Below are 26411 nucleotides of genomic sequence, written 5' to 3'. Positions count from 1 at the left end.
GAATTAATCAGTCAGTCCTTATGTTAGGGGATCAGATCCTGTGTTCCTTGCCAAAACAAAACCTCCACTGAAGTGATCCAGGATGTAACATGTCTCCAAGCTAAAAATATTTAGGACACATCCATGCACCATCAGAAAATGCACAAGAATTCAGAATTTGGCGTTGCTAATTTGAAGTACATTCACTAAGTAAAATCAGGTAAACAATGTCTATAGAATTTCATTACTCCCACTCTAATATACCTTTAAAAATCAGAACTGTATAATGAATCTGCAAGTCCTAATCAGCCATGATGTTTATGCATCATTAAAATTAAACCTGGAGTCCTGACAATCTATTACATTTCATATATGGTCACATAATTAGCACTTGTGCTATTCTGGCACATCCTCACATCCTGTGAATCTCACATGACACATAGTGCAAGGCAGTTGGGCATCTACCTCTCATCAGAAAATATGTATTTTTCTCATCAAACTTGCATTCTCCCCTTATGAAGAGGTGGATCAAAAGGGAAGGAAAATGTTAGTTTTTTCCAGCACAGTTTAGCTTTCTTATTATTTGCTCCCCACAATTATTATAATATGTATTTGTCTAAGCTTATAGAGTCTTGGGGCCTAATTCTGCTCCTATTGATGTCACTGGGAGTTTTGCTATTGATTGAAAGGGGACAAAGATCTAGTTTTTAATATCCTTAATAGTCTTGTCTCAGACTGGTTTTGCTTTTGGCCCTATTTCACTTTTTAAAGTAAACAAAACAAAAGCAAAGTGTAGCAGGTAATTGAGAATAATCAATACATAGGACATAGAAGTATGATACACTGCTTTATATTCACCCACATAAGAGAAATATAGACTAGAGGGAAGCACATATTGTAGGGAACATTCCTATCGCTAACAAGGAGTAGAACTACCAAGCCAGTGTTTTGCTTGTTTAATCTTTCTGCTCAGTGAATATAGTAATTGCTTATGGCCCATTTTAAACAAAAAGGTCTAGTTTTGGGAAACACCCTGTTACATTAACAAACTCCAACAAGGGGTGATGAAGACTGAGACGACGACGATGATAATAATACTTAATACCTAACCCATCTATCTAAATTGTAGACTGCCTTGCCAAGCCATTCTCTCGAAGTCTGGTATTTCTTTTTGCTTATTTATATCGGCACATGGCACAGGGGAAGGATTAGATAGTATGCATGGGGCAAAGAAGCTTTTAGTCATTTCTGGCATAGGGCTGGGTTTATGTACAAGAATTTCCGTGCAGTGAAGTTTTCTGTCAAATCTTACATTACTGCTACTAACAGAGCTTCTCGGATACCGCTAACTTGGTTTGAAACATGCGGAGCAGATGTTGTGTCCTTTCGGCTGTAACAAAATTTGCCCTAGTGAAAAGGTACCAATGCACCAGCCAAAGTTGCAGGAACTGCAAAACAACAATTGTCCCGCGTCCTTTCATTGCATTCGGGCGCAATCCGATCGCGGGGGACACTCGTATGCCCCGCAAATAGCTCTGCGGTACTTGTTTGCGTGTACTTTTCTTTCTACGTCGGATTTCAAATGAACGGAACACAAGCCACAAGCAGCGATTTGCCGTCCAGCCCGCAAGGCAAAGCTCTGTCTCGGAAGACTGGTGGGAGGGAGAAGCGCAGCAACGGGAGTCGTGCGGGTGTGCGCGGTGGCTGTAACCGGCCAGGGAGATGGAACGGGACGTGCGGGCTGGATTGCTCTAGTGTGGGCAAAGGCAGCCCGAAGGCCATTTATGCATCAGATTGCTCCATCCCCAACCCGGGGCTTCCCAGTCCTTTCCCGGCCCCCCTTTCTGCTCCTTCCACAAACACAAGAAGGTCTCAAGGTGCCCCCTTTTCTGCAGGTCAACACGCTGGGCGTGTCCATTTGGAGGAAGAGAAAACATTTCAGAGAGGGGTGACGGCTCAACTCTTCTGCAGACTGCGGTGGCTGGGGAAAGCCACATCGATCGCCTGCGCAAGAAGCTACCTTTCCAGATTGGATTTCTGCCTTTGGCCCTGATCCCTGCCAGGAGCTCGGGGGCTTCGCATATTTTACCCTCAGCTCATTTGCCGGAGAGCCTAGCTCAGACAAAACCCTCCCATGCCTGCTGGAGGGAAGACGTGTGTGTTGTTTGTGGATCTTCTGAATAAGCGCTGAAAGACCGGGCCCAAAGTATAATGTCCTAACAGCAAGTGACTGCCCACTGGCACCTAATCAATCCTCCTATAGTCCTCCACCCGGGAACCCAGCTCTCTACCATTGTCTGGTCCATCAACCCATTCAATACACCCGGCTTTAAAAAATCCGGGTGTAAAGATCCTGGTTTCCCACCCCTCTGGCCGGCACATGCAACGCAAATCTGGCCATCCCTGGGTAGGACAGAGAGAGAAACACAAGTCAATTTGTCACCTGCAATTAACATGCCCTCAATCTGTAACTCCCCCCTCAATCACTGCTTGAAGGTAACCTGCAACTCTAGAAAGATCGCACGTGCTGAGCTGCCCTTGGCAATGCGAGACGCTGAAATCTGCCGCAGATCTGCGCTTGTTCGAACGCCGTGACCCCAGAGGGACGAGCAAGAGGGGGGAGAAGGCAGCCAGGAGCAGCTCCATTTCTCTCTACGGATCCCCCTTCCTCCTCCAGAGCCGGGCTGGCCCAGCTGAAAGGGTGTCCCTCTCCTCCACCACACGTTCCCCTCGGAAGAGGGAAGCAGCCACCCGGATTCCAATCGCGGGGCATTAGCCCCTGGGGAAGGCTGCCTGGCTTCTCCCGTGCAGCAGACGTTTGGGTAGAAAGCCGGGAACTGTCGCTCCTGTCTCTTGCTAAGAGGAAATAAATATGAGGACAGGGCTCTTCATAAACGCCAGCGCCTGGGGCCCGCCAAGCAGGAGGCTGTGCCATTCACCCGGACCCTGGTCCGATGGAAGTTCTCTTAAGGTTGGTTGTGCGGGTGAAGGGCTCTTAAGACAGACCGAGTAGAATTCCTTTGCTTACAGCTATCGCATTACTCTGCTCACTTGTGGGGGGGTTTATTGCGGGTGTGGTTCTTTTTCCCCCTTCGTCTATAATAGTTACACATTTGCCTTCTAGCCTGTTAATAGTTCAGCAATTAACAATTCCCTTTATTGACTCTTCAAGAGCTTAAAATAGATACCCCTTTTCCTGAGACTCAGTCGGCTCCCCTGCAGTTTACATGTTGTGCCAACAGTTACTCAAGCCAGTAAAGAGGTTTCCGAGAGAGAAAGAGACAGCGAGAGCGAAACTCTGGGTGTATTTTCAGGAATAGAGATAGCGCTAGGAAATGAGTCCTGCTTGGTCCTTCTTAGATTTACTTCCCTTGGCTAGGAAGAGGGGGGCGATCATCAGATGCATGATTCAGTTATTGGTATCGTTAAAAGGGAACGGATCGTCGTAGAAGCGCCAGATTAGAGGGAAGTTGGGACATGTTATTCAGACAACTTTGCTTTCTCTTGACACAAGGAATGTTTCAGCTACGAGAAACGCCAAGACTCCAAGGCACTCAGCAGAGGCTTAACAAGCTGAAATTGAATTCAATTCCTTTCCCGTCTGTGATACATTCTTCCGAACAAGGGGAATGCACCTTGTTTCTCTGTCCAGTTATTGGTCTAAACTTGCCCTAAAGTGAGAGACGCGTCTTTTCTTTTCTTTCTACCAAGGTATCTGCTCCAACGCGGGATTTACAGGCAAACAATGACAATTAGAACGTCTTAAATTTGTCTCAGCAGATTAAGTACAGTTAGAATCAATAGGATGAAAGCGTCCATCCCTTTCTGGCTCTTTTCCATGTGGGTCTGAAGTCTCTTTGTAGTAACAATGACTTGGGCCCTAACTACCAGCGGTTGCTTTTAGTGTGAGCAGTGCAGTGGGTCTTCTTCTCTCATTAAACCCATCCCAAGACTGAAAACTCCTGTCAAGGTTTCATTTTCCAATCAGGTGTGTTGTTAAAGGGGGAGTCCAGGCTTCAACTTGAGCCAGTTTCACGTGTTAAAAGCAGCACTGCCTTGTCTACACAAGAGTTGTTGAAGGGGTTGGTTGGAACGTGCTAGCCTTCTAACCAAACACCTTAATCAAGACAAACCTTCGCTGTCACTCTTCACAATTCACTCCCTACGCCTTTTCCTTTCACACACCCATGCAATCAGCATGTGCAGAGCACATACAAATCAATCCCAGGCAATCCCAGGGGAAGAGCAGCCTCTATGAACACCTGATCTCTATAAAACTACTCCTGGGGTCCAAATTACACTCTTCCTCATAAGCACACCTGCCTTTGGCAGGCTTTTCCTGCCCCCTCAAACTCCCTCTCTCCAGCCCCGCAAAGGCGCATCCCAATGCATAGTGTCTCTGCCAGGCCCACACAGAAAGCACTCACATATGCCCACAAACAAACCCTGCATACACATCGGTACCCAGACTGCCGAATATCTGGAACCCTCTTGCATGACGCTTCTCACAAGCTCCTCCACAATACACACACACATAGGGCAACGTAAAGACTTCCAGCTAGAGACACAAACTCATCCCAACACATTCCCCCCCTTCTTTCTCACACACCCACGCACACACACACACACACACACCAGTCTCTTACTGTGTCTGTTATCAAATATATACCAACCCAAACAAACTAAAACTACTTTAGGGAGCCAGTTACTTACTCTAACAAACATTCATCGCATCTATATTAGCTTTTGCTTGCAAGATTCTCTCCCTTGTGACTTGATGTTTGTTTCCTTTTGCCTGCATGTGTCCAGTTCTTTTATGCAGCTTCTCAGTCAGTCCAATTCACAGATGACTTCCTTTCCCCACCTCCTCCCATTCAGTGTATCGAAATAAATACTTTAAGATCCGGGAATATATAATGATCTCTCTTCTAATTTGGAAACAATTTGAATGACCACCTTAAAAAATCCTTGTCAACACAAATTCAAAGTTTCCCATTTATTTAAAGTGCAAAGAAAGTCAAACGGTTGCAGCCAGAGAGATTAATTTCCAAATATTTGTAAGCGAAAGCGATTGTTTGTGGGTGGACGGCAGCCACGATATCAATTACTTATTAAAAAAAAAAACTATAACATTAAGGCAGTTAAGGCACACTCCAATTTAACAGAAACCTGCAAAGCAGAGTTAGTTACGCTCAGAAATGATAAGCAAGGAAATTGTAAAGATCGGTGGCAATTGAAAACAAAGGGGAACTCAATTGTACAGAAAAAAGATTCAGAAATGAAGACGATTATTTTCTTTCGGGGTTGGAAAGAGCAAAAGGCACACACACACGAGAAAAAAAACCCAAAGCAAACAATCCTACTCTCCTTCCTCAGACAAATAGAATTTGCTACAACATTACCTAACACTGAGATGCTAGACTGAAAAATGACCCCAAGCAAATACACATCCAAATCAGACTGTTCTTTACTGTACACTAGATGCAGTTTTATATTGGAAATTAGAATCAGGGGGAGGAGAAGGCGTGAACATGCCGCGATGAGTGCGTGTTGTCAATCAGAGGGGTTTTGTGTCTGCTTGACTCCTGATGGTCCATGGCTGAGGTGTCCCAGGGTGGCACCACAATGAATATGAATGGGAGTCCTTGCTAAATGGGACAGTCAAAGCGCACCGCCCTGAATAATTGCACGTCATCCTAACAAGACCATTATAGATAGGAGGGCTTCTTTTGTCTCTTTTCTCTGCTGCAGCGCTATAAAAGCCCCTCTTTTCCAGGCTGAGGTTAGTTCAAGCATACACCAACCAGCTATCCTGTAAACAGGCTGGGTAGCCTGCGGGAGAGATTAGAGGGAGAAAGAAGAGTTTTCTTCCTCTTGGAACCTTTCCCCCCTCCCCACAGAACCTGCAGTTTATTTATTTTTTAAAACAACCCTATTTCACCCTCTCCAGAGCAGGGAAGAAATTTCTTGCTCCGAAGCCCCAATACAATGAATTCTGACTCCAGCTCTGTCTCCAGCAGAGCTTCCTCGCCAGACATGGATGAGATGTACCTGAGAGATCACCATCACCACCATCATCACCACCACCATCAGGACAACCGGCTCAACTCTGTCTCCTCCACTCAGGGCGACCTGGTGCAGAAGATGTCCGGGGAAGGCCTCTCCAGAAACGGCTCCAAGGCCGGAGGGGAAGGCAGCAAGTACAAAATCAAGAAGCAGCTCTCGGAGCAGGACCTGCAGCAGCTCAGGCTGAAGATCAATGGGCGGGAACGCAAAAGGATGCACGACCTGAACCTGGCCATGGATGGGCTGAGGGAGGTGATGCCCTACGCTCATGGACCTTCCGTGAGGAAACTCTCCAAAATTGCTACCCTCCTGCTGGCCAGAAACTACATCCTGATGCTCACCAGCTCCCTAGAGGAGATGAAGAGGCTGGTGGGTGAAATCTATGGAGGACACCACTCCGCCTTTCACTGCGGGACAGTGGGGCACTCAGGCGGGCACCCGGCCCACGCAGCTAGCACGGTCCACCAGGTCCACCCTATCCTTGGCAGTGCCTTGTCTTCAGCCAACACCTCCTCCCCGCTGTCCGCCTCCCTGCCAGGGATTGGCACGATCAGGCCCCCTCACTCTTTACTCAAGACTCCCTCTGCCCCGCCAGCCCTCCAGCTTGGCAGTGGCTTCCAGCACTGGGCGGGTTTGCCTTGCCCTTGCACTATCTGTCAAATGCCCCCTCCGCCACACCTGTCTGCCCTCACCACAGCCAACATGAGCAGGATCTCAGCAGAATCCAAGGACTTACTGAAGTGACACTGAAAACTCCGGCGCCCTTTTAGCTATACCAGAGATCACACTTTCAAACAAGTTCTGTTCGGTGATGCTGCAGGAAGACGCCACACAAGAAGTCCTGCGTTCGCATGCATGCTTCTCTTCCTTTGCTGAGCGCCCGTGTGTTTCCTCCCACCGGCAGCCGAGCTTGTCCAAACTGCATTCGTTGTAACGAGGGATTAGTGTAGTAAGGACCTTACAAAGGTAATGTTTTAGTTGGATTCTCGGGCCATGTTTTCTTCTTATACTAAAACAAAAATCCCTGTTGTAAAAACAAAACAAAAAATGTAAATATTTCCTTAAAGTGGATGCAAAAAAAAAAAAAAAAAAAAAGAAAGAAAGAAAAGAAAAGAAAAGAAAAGAAAAGAAAAGAAAAGAAAAGACATGGTGGTCATTGTACGGTTCGCAGGTGCAAAGAGACGATGAGTTGTTTGGGGTTTGTTTGTTTTTGGTTGGTTTGTTTGTTGTTTGTTTGTTTTTAAAGGCAACACCTACATTTCTGGGAAGCTTCTCTGCTCCACTCCAGGATATGACAGCTAGGAATGACGATGACTTTTCACACAATATAGCTTAAAAGAATGCATGCATGCTTATAATTGAATCTCCTTTAAACATGTTGTACTGGCAATGATGCAGTTTTCCTTGTAACAAGGATTTAATAGTGAATTCTCTAAAGCGTTTCTCTGTCGTCGTCCCCCCCCCCAGGTCTGTGGCTGTATAAAACAAGAAAGAGAAATAGTGCAAACCACGCGCAACATCCCCAAAGCCTGTTTGGCCCGATCTCCTGCTGTAAGTGCAGTGTAGTAGTCCGCTGGCTGGGGTCCACATTGCCCTCACGCCCCTTGTTCAGTTAGCTGCATGCAGGGTCGACTCTGGCCGGACTGGTCATTGTGTTACTCCACTGGAACTTTCCTGTTGTTTTACGTTTGGTTTTGTTATGTTTTCCTGGGCATTTGCTTGAAATATTTTGTTAGGGCCTCAAAGACAACAACCTGTCTTTATTTTTTATATATTCTTGATAACTATCGATATATTTATTATGGACCAGTGTTTCTGGGTGAGATTTCAAATAAAAAATAATTAAATAAAAGTTCTGGTTTCGCCTTTGTCTGGGACTGCAAGACAAGAAAAGGAAAGCCTGTCTCTTGCTGTGACTTTTCTCAACAAACTGAAGAAGGCTAACAAGAACTGCCTTTAAGATAGCAATAAAACCGGAACCAATTGTCCAGCCTTCACCCATACCCCCTCTCTCCCGTGTGTTCTTGCGTGTGTAAATGAATTGCTTGAATTATAGGGCTATTTCTCTTTATACAGTATGGAAAATCTTTATGAATGCATAAACAAATCACCATAAAGTGATTGTCAAATATACAGAAGGATCCAAATGACACTTGGTGCAAAATGCAGATGCATTCACGGAAAAGATGAGAAGCAGTAAGTTAACTTTTCTTTATGTCCAAATAACATTTATTTTCCAGGCCAAAATAGATTTTAAAAACAAATCCGTTACAGAAAATGAACTATGAAATATTACAAGCTCAAAATGAATCTCAGAAGAAAAATAATAGAAAATATTTTGGGGAAAAATGTGTTTCTGGGTTGATTGGATAGCAGTCACGAAATTCCCCATTTCTCAAATATTTATGAAGAGATTGTTATTTTCCGTAGAGCGGATGGTTTTTGCATAATTACTAGAAAAGAATCAGTTACTTATCGCACATGAAGGAGGCATTAATAATATAGGGAAATGATTGGAAATCGGACCTTTATTTTCCTTCCTTCTTCTACCCCATCTCTAACACTTCTCCATATGGCCTCTAAATTAGACATACAAATGCTGTAAGAGAAACTCGACCATTTAGAGTTGCTCTCAGACTTCTACTCTGCTAGCTACACGGAGAACTTTTGTCACTGTGAATTCCATGTGTTTCGACCTCGATGACTTTGTGAAGTAGCGGTAATTATTGTTCGTTACTAAAAAACAAACACCCAAACCCCAAAAAACCGAACACAACTCCCACCCTCCATCCGCAAACAAAATAACACAACAACAACCACTTTATGGTTACTGAGAACTTCCGAAGAAGTTTCCTAGAAGGGATTTGAAACGAAGTCTGACCGCAAACCGAACTGTTTATGTTCAAATAAAAACGATCCGAAACGAGTTTGATTTCTGATTCCTGAATGGGGTTCGGGGTTTAGAAGGAAAGGAACAGAGGGAGGAAAATTTATGTTGTTCAATCTGAAAGAAACTCCCTATTTTCATTTTAACCCCAAACCTGTCCATAGAGTCCATGGAATGGAGAAAGGGATAAAGAGAAGATCTAATTTGGCAGGGGGATTATTTCCAGTGGAGTTAGGCGACAAATAGGGGGATAATGGTCTGTTTCCCTTTGGTGATTCATTCCGCTGGGTGATGAAGGAGCTGTCGAGGAGTTACTCGAAACAAACAGAGTAACTCAGCTCCGTTCCTCTGGAAGTTTAGTATTTCCAAGGTGGGGAGACCCGAATCAGTAAGTGAAGCAGCTTTTCCAATGCACCCAAAGTAACTTTACTTGTTTTAATACAGTGACTGCGAAATGCTACAGCAATTGATTCCTTTGTAAACCAACGGAAAACACCAATACATATTTGCAGTGGGAATATGTTACACTAACGAAAAGGGCCTTTTCCATTTAGTTTTCTCTTGTGTAAATTAATCCAGCCCCCTTCGAAAATGAACTAATTAGTAACCGCTACATTTTCTTTTTCTTTCTTTCTTTCTTTCTTTCTTTCTTTCTTTCTTTCTTTCTTTCTTTCTTTCTTTCTTTCTTTCTTTCTTTCTTTCTTTCTTAACACAAAGTCTAATATGTAAATTGAAGACAGATAGGACAAAAGTTAGAGCAAGCCCTGCACATGGCGGGCCAGGTCTGGTTCTTCTTACTCAAGCGAGTTGTCCCATTGAATAAAGCGAGCAGGATTTGGCCCTGTGAATTGGGCTACGGGAGACGGGGACTTCTTTTTGACATATAACTAAACCATCTTTGGGTGCGATCGCCAGGAGGTTACAGCGCTACACGGGGAAAGTAGATGGAACTGGCCAGAATTCATATTTTAAAGAAAACTGCAGTCATCGGTATCAAACAAAAAGTGAGACCTTGATGGGATCTGGTGGAAATCCACTTGCATTCAAAATTTGATCCCCCGAAAACGTTTGCCGCATCCAGAACCTAGCCGGGTGCCCTTAAATTTGTGGGATGGGGCAATTGACTAGGAGAGAGGTGTAGAATTATCACCGTGTCCTTCTTCTTCTTCTGGGCTTGGGAGCTGAGTACCCGGAGGCTGACCAAGCAAGTGCTTGTTTTTGGGAAACACAGTGACAAACCCAGATTAGAAAGGTCTTGGGCCAAATCCTGCCCGCTTTACACATACTCATAATCCCTCTGGGGGCTACGTTTTATTCTCAGTGACCCGAGTGTAAATTCAGAGCAACCCCACGGGAAGCAGGAGAGTTATTCCAGTGAAACAACAGAAAGCAGACTGGCTGCAACGGATGAGTGAAGGGAGCATCATTTAGTGAAAATGTGGGTAATCCCGGGGCTGGAAACCAGGGCCCAATAAAGATTTTAAAATATTGTCGATAATAAGTTAAATTAATGCTAAAGAAAGTGGCAAGAAGCTCAGTGGAAGGAAGATTTCTTATTCCCTGCGCTCTGATATTTCAAACTCTTCTCTAAACGACTCCTCCACCGGCAACTACATCAGGTCTGTTATCATTTTATATACAGCTCTAGCTAGATGTTTAGATACTCCTTCTCTTCAGGGTCAAGTGAGGCCTAGCAATGCTGAGCTGCATCGCCTTTTCTCCCCATGTGGATTCCCTCAAGACTCACGTCAGCGTTTTCACACCACGCTGCCGTTTAGATTATGGATAGTGGCAATGGGGAGATTTCAGTGTGCAGTGAGCCTGGTTGCTTGTACTGTGTTTGGGGACTACTCCGAATCGACCTCCCCGTGGCTTCTCATCAGCTGGGCTTTGTCTGATGACTCCCTGTTCAGATATTGGAAAGGAAAAAAAAGAGCAGTTTACTGTTTTTGAAAGTTCCTCACGTTTTATAGAGTGAAAAAAGGACCCTTCGTCCTGTCTCTGCTACTGGGAACAAGAGGACCTAGCACGGGTGATTTTTATTCCTTGCGGTGTTTTGCACGCGTCTAGATTCCCACCGGTTTTTAATAAACCAGACACCATTCCCCACTCTGCTTTCTCACCTCCTGGTATTAATGGCGTCAGCACACGGGTCAGTTACTGAACTGAATTCCCCACCTCGTTTCTCCTTCCTAGTCTCGGGGAATCAGGAGCACATTTCGGAGGGTAACATCAGGAAAGGCGCCAGTCTAGTTTTCCTCTTGAGCTCTCCTGGACCAATTGGGAGAGTTTTGCTTGTGTAAAGACTGCAGGGTTGGGTTTGAGGTCACTTGGTGCAGTTTCTGAGCTCGCTCAGCCAAGCACGGCCTGCAAATCAAGGGAGTGATCCTTCCCCTGGCGAAGAGAAGCAGCAAACGGCAGCCGGAAAGTGGTTTCCCATAATGTCCTCGTTCTCTTCACTTTAAACCGCAGGAACCAACTGGGTTAGTGCGCTGCTCCCGACCCAGCACTCGTGTTGTACGAACTCTCTTTATGGCCTGGGAATCTGCCCGGGCCCCTTGCACAGCAGAACCCAGGCGACTGGGGAAGCGGGCTCGGGCGTACACCACCCGGTCGTGTCTTAATTCCTAGTCGAGCAGGGTCGGGCTGACAGCTACAAAAGCTCCAGTCAACTTTGGAGGCATCTATGAAGAAACACTAAATGCATCAGCTGAGTGCTCTGGACTCAGGGGAGCTGGGCGAGGGGGCGAATCGAACGGGGGATTTAACAGCAAGATGCAAGAGCAGAGAGCTTGGAAACAAATGTTCCCATTCCCAGCTCCGGCTCCTACGCCGGCGAGAGCTAATCTATACCCCCGGCTCCCTCCGGCCACGCTGTGGCTGCATTTCACCGAGAGAGAGAGAGAGAGGAGGAAACAGCAGCACGAAAGATCTCGATGGATCTCTCGCGCCTTTCTGGTGTTTGGGGTGGGGAAATCCCGAGGAGTTTGCCTGCCCCTGCGTGGAGCGGACAGGCACTCAGGGTGCTTGAGTGGGGGAGGGGAGGGGGGGAACTAAGGGGGGGGGGACTAAGCTCCAGAAGAGGGGGCGGGCAGCATCCAACTTCTCGGACGGAGAGACACAAACTCTGCACTGAGTTATATGCGATAGGAGCAAGAAACTTGGGCAAGGAGTAGCTGGTAGCTCGGCTTCCTCGTCCTTAGTCTCAGCCCAAAAACTAGAAACTTCAACCCCTCCCTGCACAGGTGCGAGTTTGCAAACAGAGGCGTCAGGAGGTGCCAAGACTTCACTGGAGCTGGTTATTCTTCCAGCCATTTCACCTCCTGACATGTGCTCGATACACCCCCCATCACAGGCTCCAGTTCACACTGTCCCAGCCAGGAGGAGAGAGAGTTTGCTTCTCACAGGGCGGCTTTTAGGTTTTCCTACCACGGGGGTTTAGGATCAAAGCAGATAAGAAGGGTTTCTGCTTTGTACTTGAGCGTGGGGGTTGACATAGTAAATTCGTATCTAGTGGTGGCGTGGGGAGGGAAAACCGCAACAGAGACAGCGAGCGAGAGAGCGGCTGTGTTGTGGTTTTACAGGCAGAGGCAGCGAAAGGGGAGTGACAATGAAACCAGTTTTGCACAATTCAAATACATTTTTCAGCATATCAAACCCCATACACAGCAGATTTCCCAAGGCAGGATTTAGCGAGCATATTTCTCCCTAGGTCTAAACCAATGAGGAAATGCATTTGTACAACAAATCTGTCTTGCTGTTAATGATCATATTCAGGATTTCATCAGAAGAACAGAGAACTATTCCAAACCATTCATTCATTGGTTTGGGAGGCTGGAGGACTCTGAAAGAGATTTTTTCTAGCCAGCTCCTTTGGTTTTCCTTCAAGGTCTCTCCAAGTTGTCAGGCTTGTTTTTAATTTAATCAGACTTTTCCTACGGTCCAGCAAAGAGCGCTGGGTTTGACACAACTGTTCCCACCTCCCTGATCCTACTCCTTATCCTCAGCCCTGCCTTTCTGCTGGCCCAGGGAAAAGGAACTCTCTATATAATCTCTCAAAAGAGGAGCATCTCTACTCTCTACCACTCGAAGTTTAAAGGGCTGGATTTAAAAAAAAAAAAAAGAAAAAAAAGAAAAGAAGAAGCACAGATGAAGTTTCAGAGTAGCAGCCGTGTTAGTCTGTATTTGCAAAAAGAAAAGGAGGACTTGTGGCACCCTAGAGACTAACAAATGTATTTGAGCATAAGCTTTCGTGAGCTACAGCTCACTTCATCGGATGCATTCAGTGGAAAACACAGTGGGGAGATTTTATATACACAGAGGACATGAAACAATGGGTGTTATACACACTGTAACGAGAGTGATCAGGTAAGGTGAGCTATTACAAGCAGGAGAGCGGGGGGTACCTTTTGTAGTGATAATCAAGGTGGGTCATTTCCAGCAGTTGACAAGAACGTGTGAGGAACAGTGTGTGTGTGTGTGTGGGGGGAGAGATGGGGAAATAGTTTTCTCTATTGAGAGTATGTCTCTCTCTGGGCTGATAGGGGAAGCTCTCTGACCCCGACAGTTGCTGTTACAAGGGAGCCGCTGACATTTGAGTTACACCTTTGTGAATGGCCTCGGTCCACCCATTTCACAGATAATCTTTTCCTCCTAGAGCGAACCCAGGAACCGGGCTGGAGACTGAGCTCCAAACCCTAGTCGCCGCCTCTGGAAAATCAATCCATTTACTGGGTGATCTTTGCTCATTTTATAAGTAGGCAGAAGTAAATATACCATCGAGCCACGCTGCAATAGAGCTCAGGTCCAACCCGCTTTCCCTTGGTAATCTCAGGCTTTTGTCTTAGCGGGGTAATCACAAAAATCGAAACACGGATTATTATTCATTTCCGGGGGTTGCTGGAAAAAGGGAAACCCATTTCCTAACCATTTTGCGAACCTCTCCCCCCCCCAACCCCCGGGCTGTAATTCGGAATCTTTATGGGATTCTGCCAGTTGGGGCCAGCGTCTGCGTTGTGATGTGCCCTCTGAACACCTTGGCAATAACACACCAGCAGCAACGCCCTCCTTCACAGGCTGTAACAACTGATGGGAAGGATGGGAAATAAACTGACCACGCCTAAGCGCCCGATCTCTCCTTCGAGGGCACCCCGCCCCGGCGACCAGCGCCCCGCACCTCTGCAGGCTGCAAACACTGTCTTTCAGTAACACCGCGAAAAGCAACACACAGGAGAGCCCCACGAAGCTGCTTCGCACTTGTCCACCGAGCGAAGGAATCGGTATGGCCGGGAAGAGCACGCACCGATTTTAGGGCCCGATCCTGCTCCCCAGACGAAGCCAGGGGGAGTTTCGCTCTTGATTTCAAGGGTTCAGAACCTCGGCCTCAATTTTCCTGGGGCAACGTGCTCCTGGGCAGTCTGCGAAGAAGCCCTACTTAGGCTCCTGCCTCCATAACCTTTGTCCTGTTGTGAAGCTGCCGGCCTCCTACCCCATGGGAAAGCTCGGGCTGCTTTGGGCATGGCGGCGCTCTAGTTCCTGGCGCTACTTAGAGAAAGCAGGGCCACGGGGCTGAGACCGGGAAGACAGGGATGTCAATGAACCCCTTGCTTCTGGTGACCGTCAGAACTTCATCGCGAGCGGCAGGACTCTGCGGGTCCTTTCTCGGCAATGCTCCCAAGTCCCGCAGGGAGAAAAGTTTGATCCTTTCGACGCAGAACTGGTCTGAGTCTGGAGAGGAGAGAGACGTGGACTGGGGCGGAGCATAATGGAAATTAGAGCAGCCGCATTTCCAATGCCTTCAAACGCCCCTGTGCTCTTCCAGGAGGTCAGAGCTGGGCTGGTGCTGCTCTCTGCCACCCTTGAAACCAGTTTCTCTCAAATGCGGCCACCAGGAACTTTTCTTGCACCCACAGCCTCCTGGGGAGGGGGGACAAAGCAGTGGCCCCTCCTCTAGGGCTTCCAGGAGGGGTTGGGCCTTGCCCCCCCTTGGTGCCACAAACACCCGAGGAGCAGACAGCCGGTGTGAGTTCCCCATCTTCCTGGGGGCAGTGGGGCTCAGGCTTCTGGCTTCAGCCCCGGTGTGGCGGGCGGCAGGCTCCGGGGGCTTAGCAGTGGGCTCCTGCCAGGGGCTCTCACCGCGGGGCTTTGGGCTCCTGGCTTTGGCTACTCAGCGGTGGGCTTCATCCCTTGGCTGCAGGATTCCATCCCCGGGCTCACCACCCACCCCATTGCCCCTGCTGCCTCCCTACCCACCTCCCCATCCAAGTCTTAATTTGTTCCCCGGTTTGCCAGGGCTCAGTACGTCTGCTGTGAAAAGTGGTATTTGTTAATATCACTTTTCACTGCCTCTCAGCTAGCTAACAAGTCTGCTGCTGTGGAAAGTGGTGTTACAAACATACACGTATCACCGTTCACAGAAGCAGACTTACTTGCTAGCAAGTCTAACCAATGCAGCCAAAAAAGCAAAAGAAACAACAACAATAATAATATTAATAATTAATAAAAGACAAGAACATGCAAAGCACCGTATATGTGTTTCTTTTCTGTTTAGGCCCAGTAAGGAACAGAGACAACTGTACATTATTGTTATTATTGAGTCTGAAAAAAACAACAGCACATAAATAAATTACTATGATTTGGACATCTACAGGTGCATATTTATTTGTTTTTCCTAACGTTACCTAAGTATTTTAGGAAAAATCGTCAAGTGGCCACCAGCAAGAGTTGGTGGCCACACTCTGAGCCCAGCAAAACTAATTGTTGTGAGGACCCTTGCTTTAAACACCTCCAGAACATCTGATGGTTCGTTTTTTCCTTCCCCAGTCTGCCACAATCCACAAAAACGTCCCTTTTCCCCTGGGGCTCCCCAGTGCTTGATTTAACGCCTTTGCTTTTCATTCATTTTCCTCTTCTCCTTCACCGGGGTGAGTATGACAAACCAGGGCAGCCCCGGCCCCGCTGCCTTCGAGGCCACCTTTTCCTCTGCCCAAAAAAGGGGCGGGGCCTTATGTGCAGATGGACAGAATAAGAAGAAATCGCAGCAGTACTTAACTTTCCTTGCTTCAGCTTAGAGCTGGCGTGGCCAGGAGGTAAACTCGTGTCTGGGGCAATTCACGTTCCCAGCAGTTACTACCCAAAGAGCAACTCGCTTTCAGTGTGAACTATCTTTCTGAACAGACTCAGGCGCGTGGTTCCTCCCAGGCTTGAGCCGCTGACGCTCTGCAGGGGGCGACGGGGCTAGCTCGCCAAACCCAGCGCCTTGGATATCAAATCAGTGCGTCCAGTTATTTCTTCCAGACTTGGGCCAGAAGGGGAATTGCAGTACTGATCTTCGGCAGCAGGGCGTGGCAGCTTGAACATTCAGAGGGCCAGATCCTGTCCTGATGTAAACGGTCTGGCTCCATTGACTTCAATTTACAAATGTTGAGGATCTGGCTCTAATTCAGTGTAGGAATGAAGGGGACACAATCCGAATCCCTGATGAGTAACACCCGCTTCCGAGCCCCCTGGGGACCCAATGATTCAACCCGCGACAGTCACCGAGGGACTGCCAGCTGCAGTTCTTTTGCTCGTGACGACCACAGAAGTGTTATCCACCGTCCTGTGCTCTCCACCGTCACGCCAGCGGCAGGAACTTTTAAGGGCCGGGTTGCTTTTAGCTCCCATTTCTAAATCTTTTATTCCCGTGTCAGCCTCAATTTCCGAGGAATTAAAACAAAGTTAGCACTTACCACAGATTCTTGTGTATTAAGCAGCTCGGCACACACACATCTACAACGTCCAGCTGACCGATTTCATTGTTTGAACCTGACACCAAATTTCCCATCCGCATATGGTACTAAGCAAGATCCTCTATAATATATTAACTTAAAGGGAAGGAGAGGGCTAATGTGACTTCACGAGTAACCCCTAGGCTCTACGTGTGAGGAAGAAAAGCATTTCTAAAATGCTTGCCAAGTAACTCCACCTTCTCCTGCCTTCATCGAGATTCAGCTGGAAGCTGCTTGCGATTGTCTAAGTGGACACTGGTGACTTCAAGCTAGGCAAGAGCTGGGCATTTCAGAAATAATAACCAATAGGGATGAATACTTAATAATATTTCATGTCATGTTATAGAGTCTTGTTTAACCAAGAGGTAGCTTGGAGAATACACGTGTTTAGTGGAAGACTTCCTCTAGCGCATATGCCAAGAAGAGCTTTTGAACTGAATTTGCCAGAAGAGTGAAGAAAAGACCCTGCAGGATGGTCATTCCAGACCAGTTTGTCTGCTTCCCTCCTTCACCTCAATCTTGGCTAGTTCCCCTCTGTCTTGCACCTTATCGAGTCAATTACACTGGTGAGAAGTAAGTGCTCCTTAATCAGAAGAGTAGGATTTTACATAAAGAAAGCAGGTCAACGTTTTTCATGAAAATCTAATTTCATGGGGGATTTTTATCCAAGATAAATGTCATTGATGTTTCAGATCTTGAATATTGTCAGCCAGCTGTGTTTTCCATCCACTGTGCCGGAGGGTAAATGACTCCACAAGGTGCAAAGCAGCGGAGGACCAGATCCTGCTACTCTGGAGGTAAGTGAAAGGCTTTTGGGGGACTCCAGGCAGGCACATTTATACTGAAAACATTTCCTCCTGAATTAAAAATCAGACGTTTCAAAAAGTGAATTTAAGGTTTGTCAAATGTATAGGATTGACGGGACTGATGGGAGGGGTGGGGTGAAATCTGATGTCACTTCAACTAGGGTAAATAGAAGTGACTCCATTTTTAAGTCAGAGGTGATTTGAGATCAGAATCAGGCCATTAAGGCTTCTAATTAAGAGCAGGCTCAAGCCGGAGCAATGAGATTTTCCTCTCAGTCCTGAGCTGGAGGAGCCACTTGTGTCCATGAGAAGATAGTTTATTGGTATTTACATATTAGTGCATATGGTTTAAATGATCATTGCACAGACATTTGGTTATGCATCAGGAAGAAGAAGAGAGTTCCACAAAGGGGCCAGAACTTCCCCATAGTCCTACCAGTACTATAGTGGCAGAATCCCTGCAATGCTCTCAAAGGTAAATTTAACATCTGACAACTGAACTAAAGATTAGAACAGAGAATCAGCTGTCTGTTGGGGACAGAACTCACCATGCCTGAGCCTCGTATAGTGTCAGTGGTAGACACTAGGCCTGTTGTGTGCATGAGGCATTCCAGTGTAATCATATGTTTTTAGATCCAATTCATTTCAAGAGACACAATTTTAAAATTACATGTTACGATAATAAATGTCCTCACCTATGTTACAATGACAATTGATGTTATTTAAATGGAAATATTTGTAATATTATAATGTACTTTTAGTTCTTTTACACTTTGTTTACTTGTTACGTTTCTCTTATCTTGGTCAATCACAATAAAATAGTCACTTTCCCTTTTATTTTTATCAGTTTGTACTCAAGATCACTTTCTGATTCTCATGCACAAGCACTGCCTCACAATGTTTGGGATGCAAACTGCAGGTGAACATTTATTTGCTACAAAGTACTTACAATGTAAGGAATCATGGGAACATTTTTATTCCTCTTAGATTTTATAAAAGCTTATTTTTATAAAACCAAAATGAGATACAAAGCGTCTTAAAATAACACACTATAAAAGAGAAGTCTATTATTAATATCTACATAACCATGCTGCTCCCCAGCCAAGAGAGCAATGAAATCATAGTTCAAAATAATTAATAACACATTTTTCATTTACATGATAAATATATCCGGAGGACTCCTGCATCTACACTTCAGTTCAATGTTTGATCTCTTGTAGATCACTCTGCTAAGAATGTCAGCTACAGTGCAAATTAGTCACAACTATGGTGGTGATTTTTCTGATGACCACTAGGAAGACACCAATTCAGTCAACACAGGTCAGGGACGTGCAACTAGATAGCAAGTCTTCTTCAGTCGACCTATCAGAAACACAGCTCACAAGTACTAGAAGCTGTGCAGCACCAGAGCCATCACGTGGTTCATCAAGCTGAACTTTTCCTGAGCTTTGACTGAGCACTGACTGTGGCTCAGATCTCCCTGGTGCACTTCCCCTGGATTTCAATGGGAATTAGGCAACTCAGTAGCTTTGAGGATCTTGGCCTATCACTAATGAAGTGCGAAACAGCATCATTTCATGAAGGGTCTCTTTTCACATGAGTAGCTGTTTCAGGCCCTATCGCTTTTGAAATCAGACCTGTTGTGAAGAGAAGGATAAGATTTTCTGTAAGCACATGAGTTGTACACTGTGGTACAATTCACAGAGATGCCAAATTAGACGCCCAAAGGGCGTTTCTATTGACACAGACAATTTGAGTAGTCTTGCTGATTTTTCAAGGCTTCAAATTTTCTTGGAACAAAACCCCCTCAGGTTTATCCTTCATAGACTATGAAGCCAGAAGGGACCACTGTGATCATCTAGTCAGCCCTACATAACACAAGCCATAGGCCTTCCCAGAATTAATTCCTGTTTGAACTAGAACATTTCGTTTAGAAAACATCCACTCTTGATTTAAAAATCGCCAATGATAGGTGTTCTAAATTTTTCAGCAACTCGAAAGGCCATATACTTGTGGCAGGCAGCAGTTCAGAACAAACTCCACACTGTGATTTTGAGTCAGTCCATGTAGAATCCATATGCCACGTATTTGTCATCGTATTTCTGCATGTGGTTTTTAATTTATGATGTGTCACTGAAACAACTTACCACTGTCCTTTAATGGATAATCCAGCTTTCTGAATCCCCTTGGCCAGGAACGAGCTTCAATAGAGACCAAATGATAGGTAACAGGATTGTGGGAGGCTCAGCAGTGCCTTTGGCCCACAGCAATTATAGTAATCATGTCTGGGATTTGAAGTTAGTGACATGTTTTTTTCATGGTCTGTGGGTCTGGGTACTTACTTGAACTTCATGTCATACACAACAATGTTGTTAATGGGCCATGGATTGTTTTGAACAAGATACATCTCAGAACCCAGGGGTACAGGTTAAATAATGTTTCATTATTAATAAAAATTCTTACGCTCTACTCCGTGCTGATTAGGCCTCAACTAGAATATTGTGTCCAGTTCTGGGAACCACATTTCAGGAAAGATGTGGACAAATTGGAGAAAGGCCAGAGAAGAGCAACAAAAATTATTAAAGGTCTAGAAAACACGACCTCTGAGGGAAGATTGAAAAAACTGGGTTTGTTTAGTCTGGAAAAGAGAAGACTGAAAGGGGACATTGTAACAGTTTTCAAGTACATAAAAGGTTGTTACAAGGAGGAGGGAGAAAATTGTTCTCGCTAACCTCTGAGGATAGGAATGGGCTTAAATTGCAGCAAGGGTGGTTTAGGTTGGACATTAAGAAAAACTTCCTAACTGTCAGAGTGGTTAAGCACTGGCAGAAATTGCCTAGGGAGGTTGTGGAATCTCCATCATTGGAGATTTTTAAGAGCAGGTTAGACAAACACCTGTCAGGGATGGTCTAGCTAATACTTAGTCCTGCCACAAGTGCAGGGGACTGGACTAGATGAGCTCTTGAGGTCCCTTCCAGTCCTATGATTCTATGATTAGCACTGGTTCTAGTAGCCTGCTGCATACATTCACATCCTGCTCTCGTCTACACTAGCTAGACATGTTAGATTACAACAATAAGGTTCCTTAACTGGAAACATCATTACATCTCTCCATCATATCTTGAACTTTTTACTGAACCATTAGCTGGGCTTCTCAGATTACAATAATATGGTGGCCTTGAAGAAACACATCTTCATTGGGCTTATGCAGTGTTTCAGGGTTTTTTTTAAATAATTTGAAATTTACTTTTATTGTATATTGTTATGTCTCCTCCCATGTCTCCCCCTTCTGGAGCCCCTCTATGATATTTCTAGAGGGTCACAACCTACCATTTGGGAATCCGCGAAGTAGTTTATTTTAAAGAATAATTCCCTGATTCTACTTTTTACCATGGTTGTAAGGATGTCACATCAGTTGCAAAGGTGGTAACAGACTTTGAAGGATAATCATCTTTTAAAACCAGACTCCTGTAGTAATTGTTTACATTAGGAAAATGACTCATTGTTGACAATGGGGGTGAGCAGTGTTCTCTTCCAGGTCTTGTCTTACCTAGGGTTCAAAATAACATGGCCTCCTCTGCCCTACTAGCTAAACTGTTTTCAATTCCAGTTAAAGGAGACATGGGGAACCCACAATTGATATATGTTGTCAACAACGGGTCATTCTCCTAAGCTAGATACTCTCTCAGATGCAGATTCTGCCATTGATCTACACAAGGCGTGAAATCCTGAATCCACTGGTTTGTCATTGACTTCAGTGGGGCCAGGATTTCATCCAAGCTCTCCCAGTAAGGGTATGTCCACATAGCAGCTAGGAGGGTGCCTCCCAGCTCAGGTAGAAAGACAGGTGCTAACTCTGCTTGAGCTGGCACCTAAAAATAGCCGTGTATCTGTGCTGGTCCAGGCAGTGGCTTGGGCTAGCTGCCCACATACAAACACCCATCGGACCTGCTGGGTCCGTACTGGGGCAGCTCGCCAGCGCCACCATCTATGTAGTGGCAGCCACACTGCTATTTTTAGCATGCAGCTCCAATGCAGCAAGTGCATGTCTCTACCAACACGCGGAGGCTGGGAGGGGTGGAGGGGGGGGGCGGGGAAGCATGCTTCCAGCTGCTTTGTAGACATCCCCATAGTCATTGAGAGTTTTGCTCAGAGGCTAACAGCAGAATGGAGTCCTTAGAAAAGGAATTTGTCCTCTCTCTCTCACCTTTCTAGTGACATTTGAATGACAAAAACAAATTGCTCAAAAAGCATAGCTCTGCGGCTAATCGATGACAATCGAGCACACCAAAGTCCTTCTTGAACAGTCCAAATGGCCCTAATGGTGAGCACTGCCGAGTGGTAGGAGAAGGCTTGTTTTTTCCCTTTCGTCTCTGAGTCTGGTACAGGGATGCTCACAAACTTCTACATTTTGAGAAAGTGCTTGTTTTATTTCCCAGCTGCCATGAAATAACAAGCTAGTGACAGATTTTCTGTGCAGATGGGGTGGTTTGGGGAAAACATGCCTAGCAAGCAGGCTCACTCTTTCAAGCAAAGTTTATATTAGTTTATTGTGCTCACAAGCAGAGTCAGCTTTTGGTGTCGGGAAGTCCATAGCCTCGGTGCTCCCTGATTTGGGGGTGGGGCTAAATACATAAAGGAGAATCCCAGATTTGGTTTTGTAAAGGAAGTGTCTAGCTCTTTCTCTTGTGAAGATAGGGTTAACAATATAAACTGATGTAGACTAGTCACTAAGGTTGAAATTGTACTTATGTTTCCTAAAGATCATACTGTATTCATATTCCCCTTTACAGTCTCCTAGGGTTGGCCTCTCAGGTCCATAAAAATTATGGTCAAAGAACCCTCGGTTAGTTGAGATGATCTCAAATCAGTTTATGCTGTGAGGGCGGTGCCAGCCAGCCTGCCGCTGATGACCACTGCAAGCACCTCTGGCCATAAGGAATAGACTGTGAGGCAACACAATCTAGTGGACTAAACACGGGACACAGAAAAAGGAATTCTAATCCCAGCACTGACACCAGCTCCTTCTATGACCTCAGTCAACCTTTCTGTCCCGGTTTCAGCAACTGCAAACTCAGGCTGATAATTAGAGCTGTACAGTGGATGACAATTCTACTTAGTGACGACTTTCAAGGTTGTGAAATTTGTTTTGGTTCTGTGCGTGGATGAAAACAAAACCTTCCAAATGGTTCTGAGAATCAGAATTGTGTAGAAATATGTTTTCGGACTGAAGACCACCTGACCTTTTCAATTCATATAGTCTCTCTCTGGTCACTTCTGATCCAAGAGTCCTAGACCAAAAACCCCCTTCCTGATGAAAACGTCATCAAAACTGACATGTTGCCACAAAATGTTTCAGCTTTCACAACAATAACTTCATTTAGTCAAAAATGTTCCAGCCAGAGATACTGACAACACTTACCTCCCTGACGGTGTATTCGGCTTGTAAAAACTCAGTAATTAATGTTTGTAAATGGTATGTGCGTCCTAAAATTCAGCAGGATGTACATAAAATGCTACACTGGCTGGAGGCCTAGTAGGCTGCATAGTTCCTAGCTTATCTGGACAATTGTGACTTTCAAAACTTGTAAAAGTGTTGGTTTTCTGCAAGACCCCAACACAAGATCCTGAGCTCCACGAGCAGCTAGGCACAGACCTGATAAGGAGAAAGGAGAAATCTAAATAGTCTGACCTCCCCAACCCTGCACGTGCGCACACACACCCCCATGTGCAGAGGTGACACGGGCTCAGGAGAGCAAGCAGGGTCATGTGCCTCTCCCAAGATTTGCTGCTTCGCTTCACTGAGCATGCTCACATGGACTGAGCGTGCTCAGTAACATAGCTGCAACTGGTAGCTATCACTCTGCTCCCTCTCCCACTGTCTGCAGGCATAGGTTCTCTCTGCTCACATGCATACAGAATTTATTTAAAATTAATTGAATTTGGGGTGTAGCCTAAAGAATCATCCCACCCACCAGTCCCCTGTCTAAATCCTTTGGCTGGCCCTCTGCACTGTAAAGTACACATAGACAGGAGTTGGTTTTATTGGTGGTGGGGGGTTGCGGGTTTGCAGCCATACACAAAAATGCAAAGGCTGGCTCTGCTCACAGATTTTGGGCAAATCCAGTAAGTCAATGGGGAAGGTGGGGAATAGTACAGCAAGTAAAAAACAAAACCAAAGATCCATTCTTCACTCATCCTAAAAGGAATAGTCTTATATGTGCCACATTCTGTAGATTGTTTAGCATTCAGGCTAAAAATCAAGACCTATTTTTTTATCATTCAGAATACAGAGCAAGATTGGGATTTACTATGATGAGTTGGGTTTTCCCAGGTCGCAGGAGTCAGCCTTCTGATGTTTATAAAGGGCTTTCTCTCTCCTTGGCCCAGACACCATTTCTGTTTCAGGCTTGCATTATATATGCCAAAGGTGGTGAATGAAAGACAGGGAATTGAACTGCTGAAATAACAGCACAGCAACTGCCTTTGGATGCAGTGTTAGTAAAACATTCACTTGACTGTGGGTATGAGTCACACCTTTTCCTCTAGGACTTCCCCTTGTCCCCCACCAAGAATGGCAGCTCTCTCTGAAATGACAAAGAGCTTGCTTGCTAGAGTTTGCAGCTCTGGTGAATATTCCACTGCTGCTCTAAATTTCTGCAAATCTGCAGATAAATGATTTTATATCTAATTCGATTCAGGAGAGGCGCACACAGAAATTCAGGGAAATAAAACACTAAATCTCGTTTCTTGCTTTAAAGTGCTGTCCATATATCACCACCAACCAGCATGTAAATTTTAGTCAGCCACTGGACTAGTCTTTTAAAGAAGTTGAAAAATTTCTCAGTGTCCTCAAAGGACACACCTGTTATCTGAAACAGTTTTTAACCAGCTTGTTAAGCAGCTTTGACAGATCAAAGACCCAGGACAATGGGCACAAACTTTAACAATAGTTTAGCCTTGAGCAAAAGCTTCTGTCAAAGCCAGGCTTGTGCCAGTTGTATTATGGCCTACAATTGAAAATAAATTTTACTTGGATAAGTACCTCAGCCCGATCAGAGGCACTGCTGCCACTGAAACAAAAGCAGTCGGGGATAAGTTATTGACTTCACTGACAGCCTGAATGAACTTCATTGTGCCAGCCCACTCTTGGAAAATGTGTCAGGTTTCAAACTGAATTAGGTGGCAGGTGCATAGACCATTTTCCTGCCCCCCTTGAGACAGTAGAGGGCCAACCATCACCTGATTCTACAGATAAATGTTTAGATTTGGTTTTCATATCGCAGAGCCGTAAGTGAGAGCATATTTAAATCATAAGGCTTTCCCTGACCCCCCTTTTTCTCCCCCGTCATTAACTTGCTATGTTCCCATGCACAGGTCACTCTGGCTTTCTGGTGTAATGTAATGTGCTTCTCCCCTAGCACAGATTACTATCAAGTTTTTGATTCATCTCTATTGCAGCTCACTTGAGCTTGCAGGATTTCTGCAGTCAACTTCTGTAAAAGAAGACTGAACTACAAGGAAATGGATCCATTTCCATTCTCCTCTAAATAGGCACAAACCAAATATGCATGCTTTTGGAAATACATTTCTCTTTGGCAGTTATGTACCTGATTCAACTCCCAGTGAAGTTAATGCAAGGACACCCCTTGACTTCAATGGAATTTGGATTGAGCACTGTCTCCATAGATTTTATATGATATGCATTGACCTATACAGTTAGAATTGGGAACTCAAATGTTAGTCTTCATACAGACTTTTTTCACCATTTAAAAAACCACCACACCAACAATAATTTAGTCAGACTTCTTGCCAAAATATAACCCTGACACTTCTCCGCTGTGGCAGCAAACTGAGATTCTACGGTCTGTATTTATTTTATTTTATTTTTTGCCTGCATATTTTGCTTGAAAACATTGTGCTTTATAGTCCACCAGGAGCTACAAAGCTAGTGCAAGATCAGTGGAATTTCAGTCACTTTGGATGCCAGCTCTCATTACTTAATCATGAGACACAGAACTATTAAGACTCCTAAGAATGAAAGTCTACTTTTCTGACCAGAGAGTGAAGAGTTGGCATATGCCTTTGGCTGCGTGCAATGCGTGTTAATGAGCAAGTAAGATTCCTTTTCCCTCTTAGCAGGTTGGGGGCCCTTTAGCCATCCTGAAACTTTTGAACTGAAATGGTGTGTGCATGCCATTTGGTTAAACTGGCGTAGCTTTTGATTCTGGACAACATTTACACCAGCTGTAACATTTTACACTCAGTTAAGTTAATGTACATATACTTCCCCTTTTATTTTATTCTTTATATGCAAAGTGAGAGCTGCTTCAAAAGTCAGATTCTTCCACAGCGGAAGGAAAATTATCTTCCAGCTTTGGTAGTGTATTTAACAACTTGCAGCAGCAGCAGCTTGTTAGCATCAATGAAAATATTCAGCACCTTCCACCCAAGGATCTCAAAGTGTTTTATGAACATTAAATGATCATCACAAAACCCTGGTGAGATAAGCAAGAATTATGATTACCATTTCACAAATGGAGTCATACCGAAGTTATGTGATTTGCCCAAGATCACAAGCAAATCGGTGGCAGAGCAAGAATTGACCCCCAGACTCCAGCTTTCTACTACTTGCTTTAATTACTGGTTAAGGTTATTTCTCCTTAGCATGCTCTTCCATACACATTGGGTTCACTTCATGGATGCATTTGGTTCATATGTATAATACTGATGCATCAAATGCTTCCCTTCTCTAGCTCTGTTCTAAACAGCGCCTGACTGCTTCACCTATGAGCTACATCAACATACCTTTCTCTCCCTCACATGCACAAATCTAGGAAAACAAAGTAGGCTTATTCTTTAGGGCCAGCTAAAGACTGCTGTGTGTCAACACAGAGACTCATT

The 26411-nt window shown here is 45.2% G+C and overlaps 1 protein-coding gene across 2 annotated transcripts; it reads left to right on the top strand.

The window, feature by feature from the left end:
* The first annotated feature begins 2889 nt into the window (after positions 1-2889).
* OLIG3 (oligodendrocyte transcription factor 3) lies at positions 2890-7065 on the top strand. 2 transcript variants are annotated; one of them, XM_084622672.1, is made up of 2 exons: positions 2890-2950; positions 5997-7065. In XM_084622672.1, exons 1-2 carry the CDS (start codon positions 2934-2936, stop codon positions 6787-6789), a joined length of 810 nt encoding a protein of 269 aa, XP_084478798.1. In that variant the 5' UTR covers positions 2890-2933; the 3' UTR covers positions 6790-7065. The 2 variants fall into 2 exon arrangements, with proteins under 2 accessions (XP_084478798.1, XP_084478797.1); XM_084622671.1 differs by lacking the exon at positions 2890-2950 and having other exon boundaries at positions 5734-7065.
* The last annotated feature ends 19346 nt before the right edge of the window (positions 7066-26411 follow it).

Source organism: Lepidochelys olivacea, assembly GCF_965140295.1.
Source record: "Lepidochelys olivacea isolate rLepOli2 genome assembly, chromosome: 3".
NCBI lineage: Eukaryota > Metazoa > Chordata > Testudines > Cheloniidae > Lepidochelys > Lepidochelys olivacea.
This window is presented reverse-complemented; position numbering and strand designations above follow the sequence as displayed.

Coding starts and splice junctions, on each gene's coding strand:
- OLIG3 (XM_084622671.1), top strand. CDS start 5,968: ATGAATTCTGACTCCAGCTCTGTCTCCAGCAGAGCTTCCTCGCCAGAC.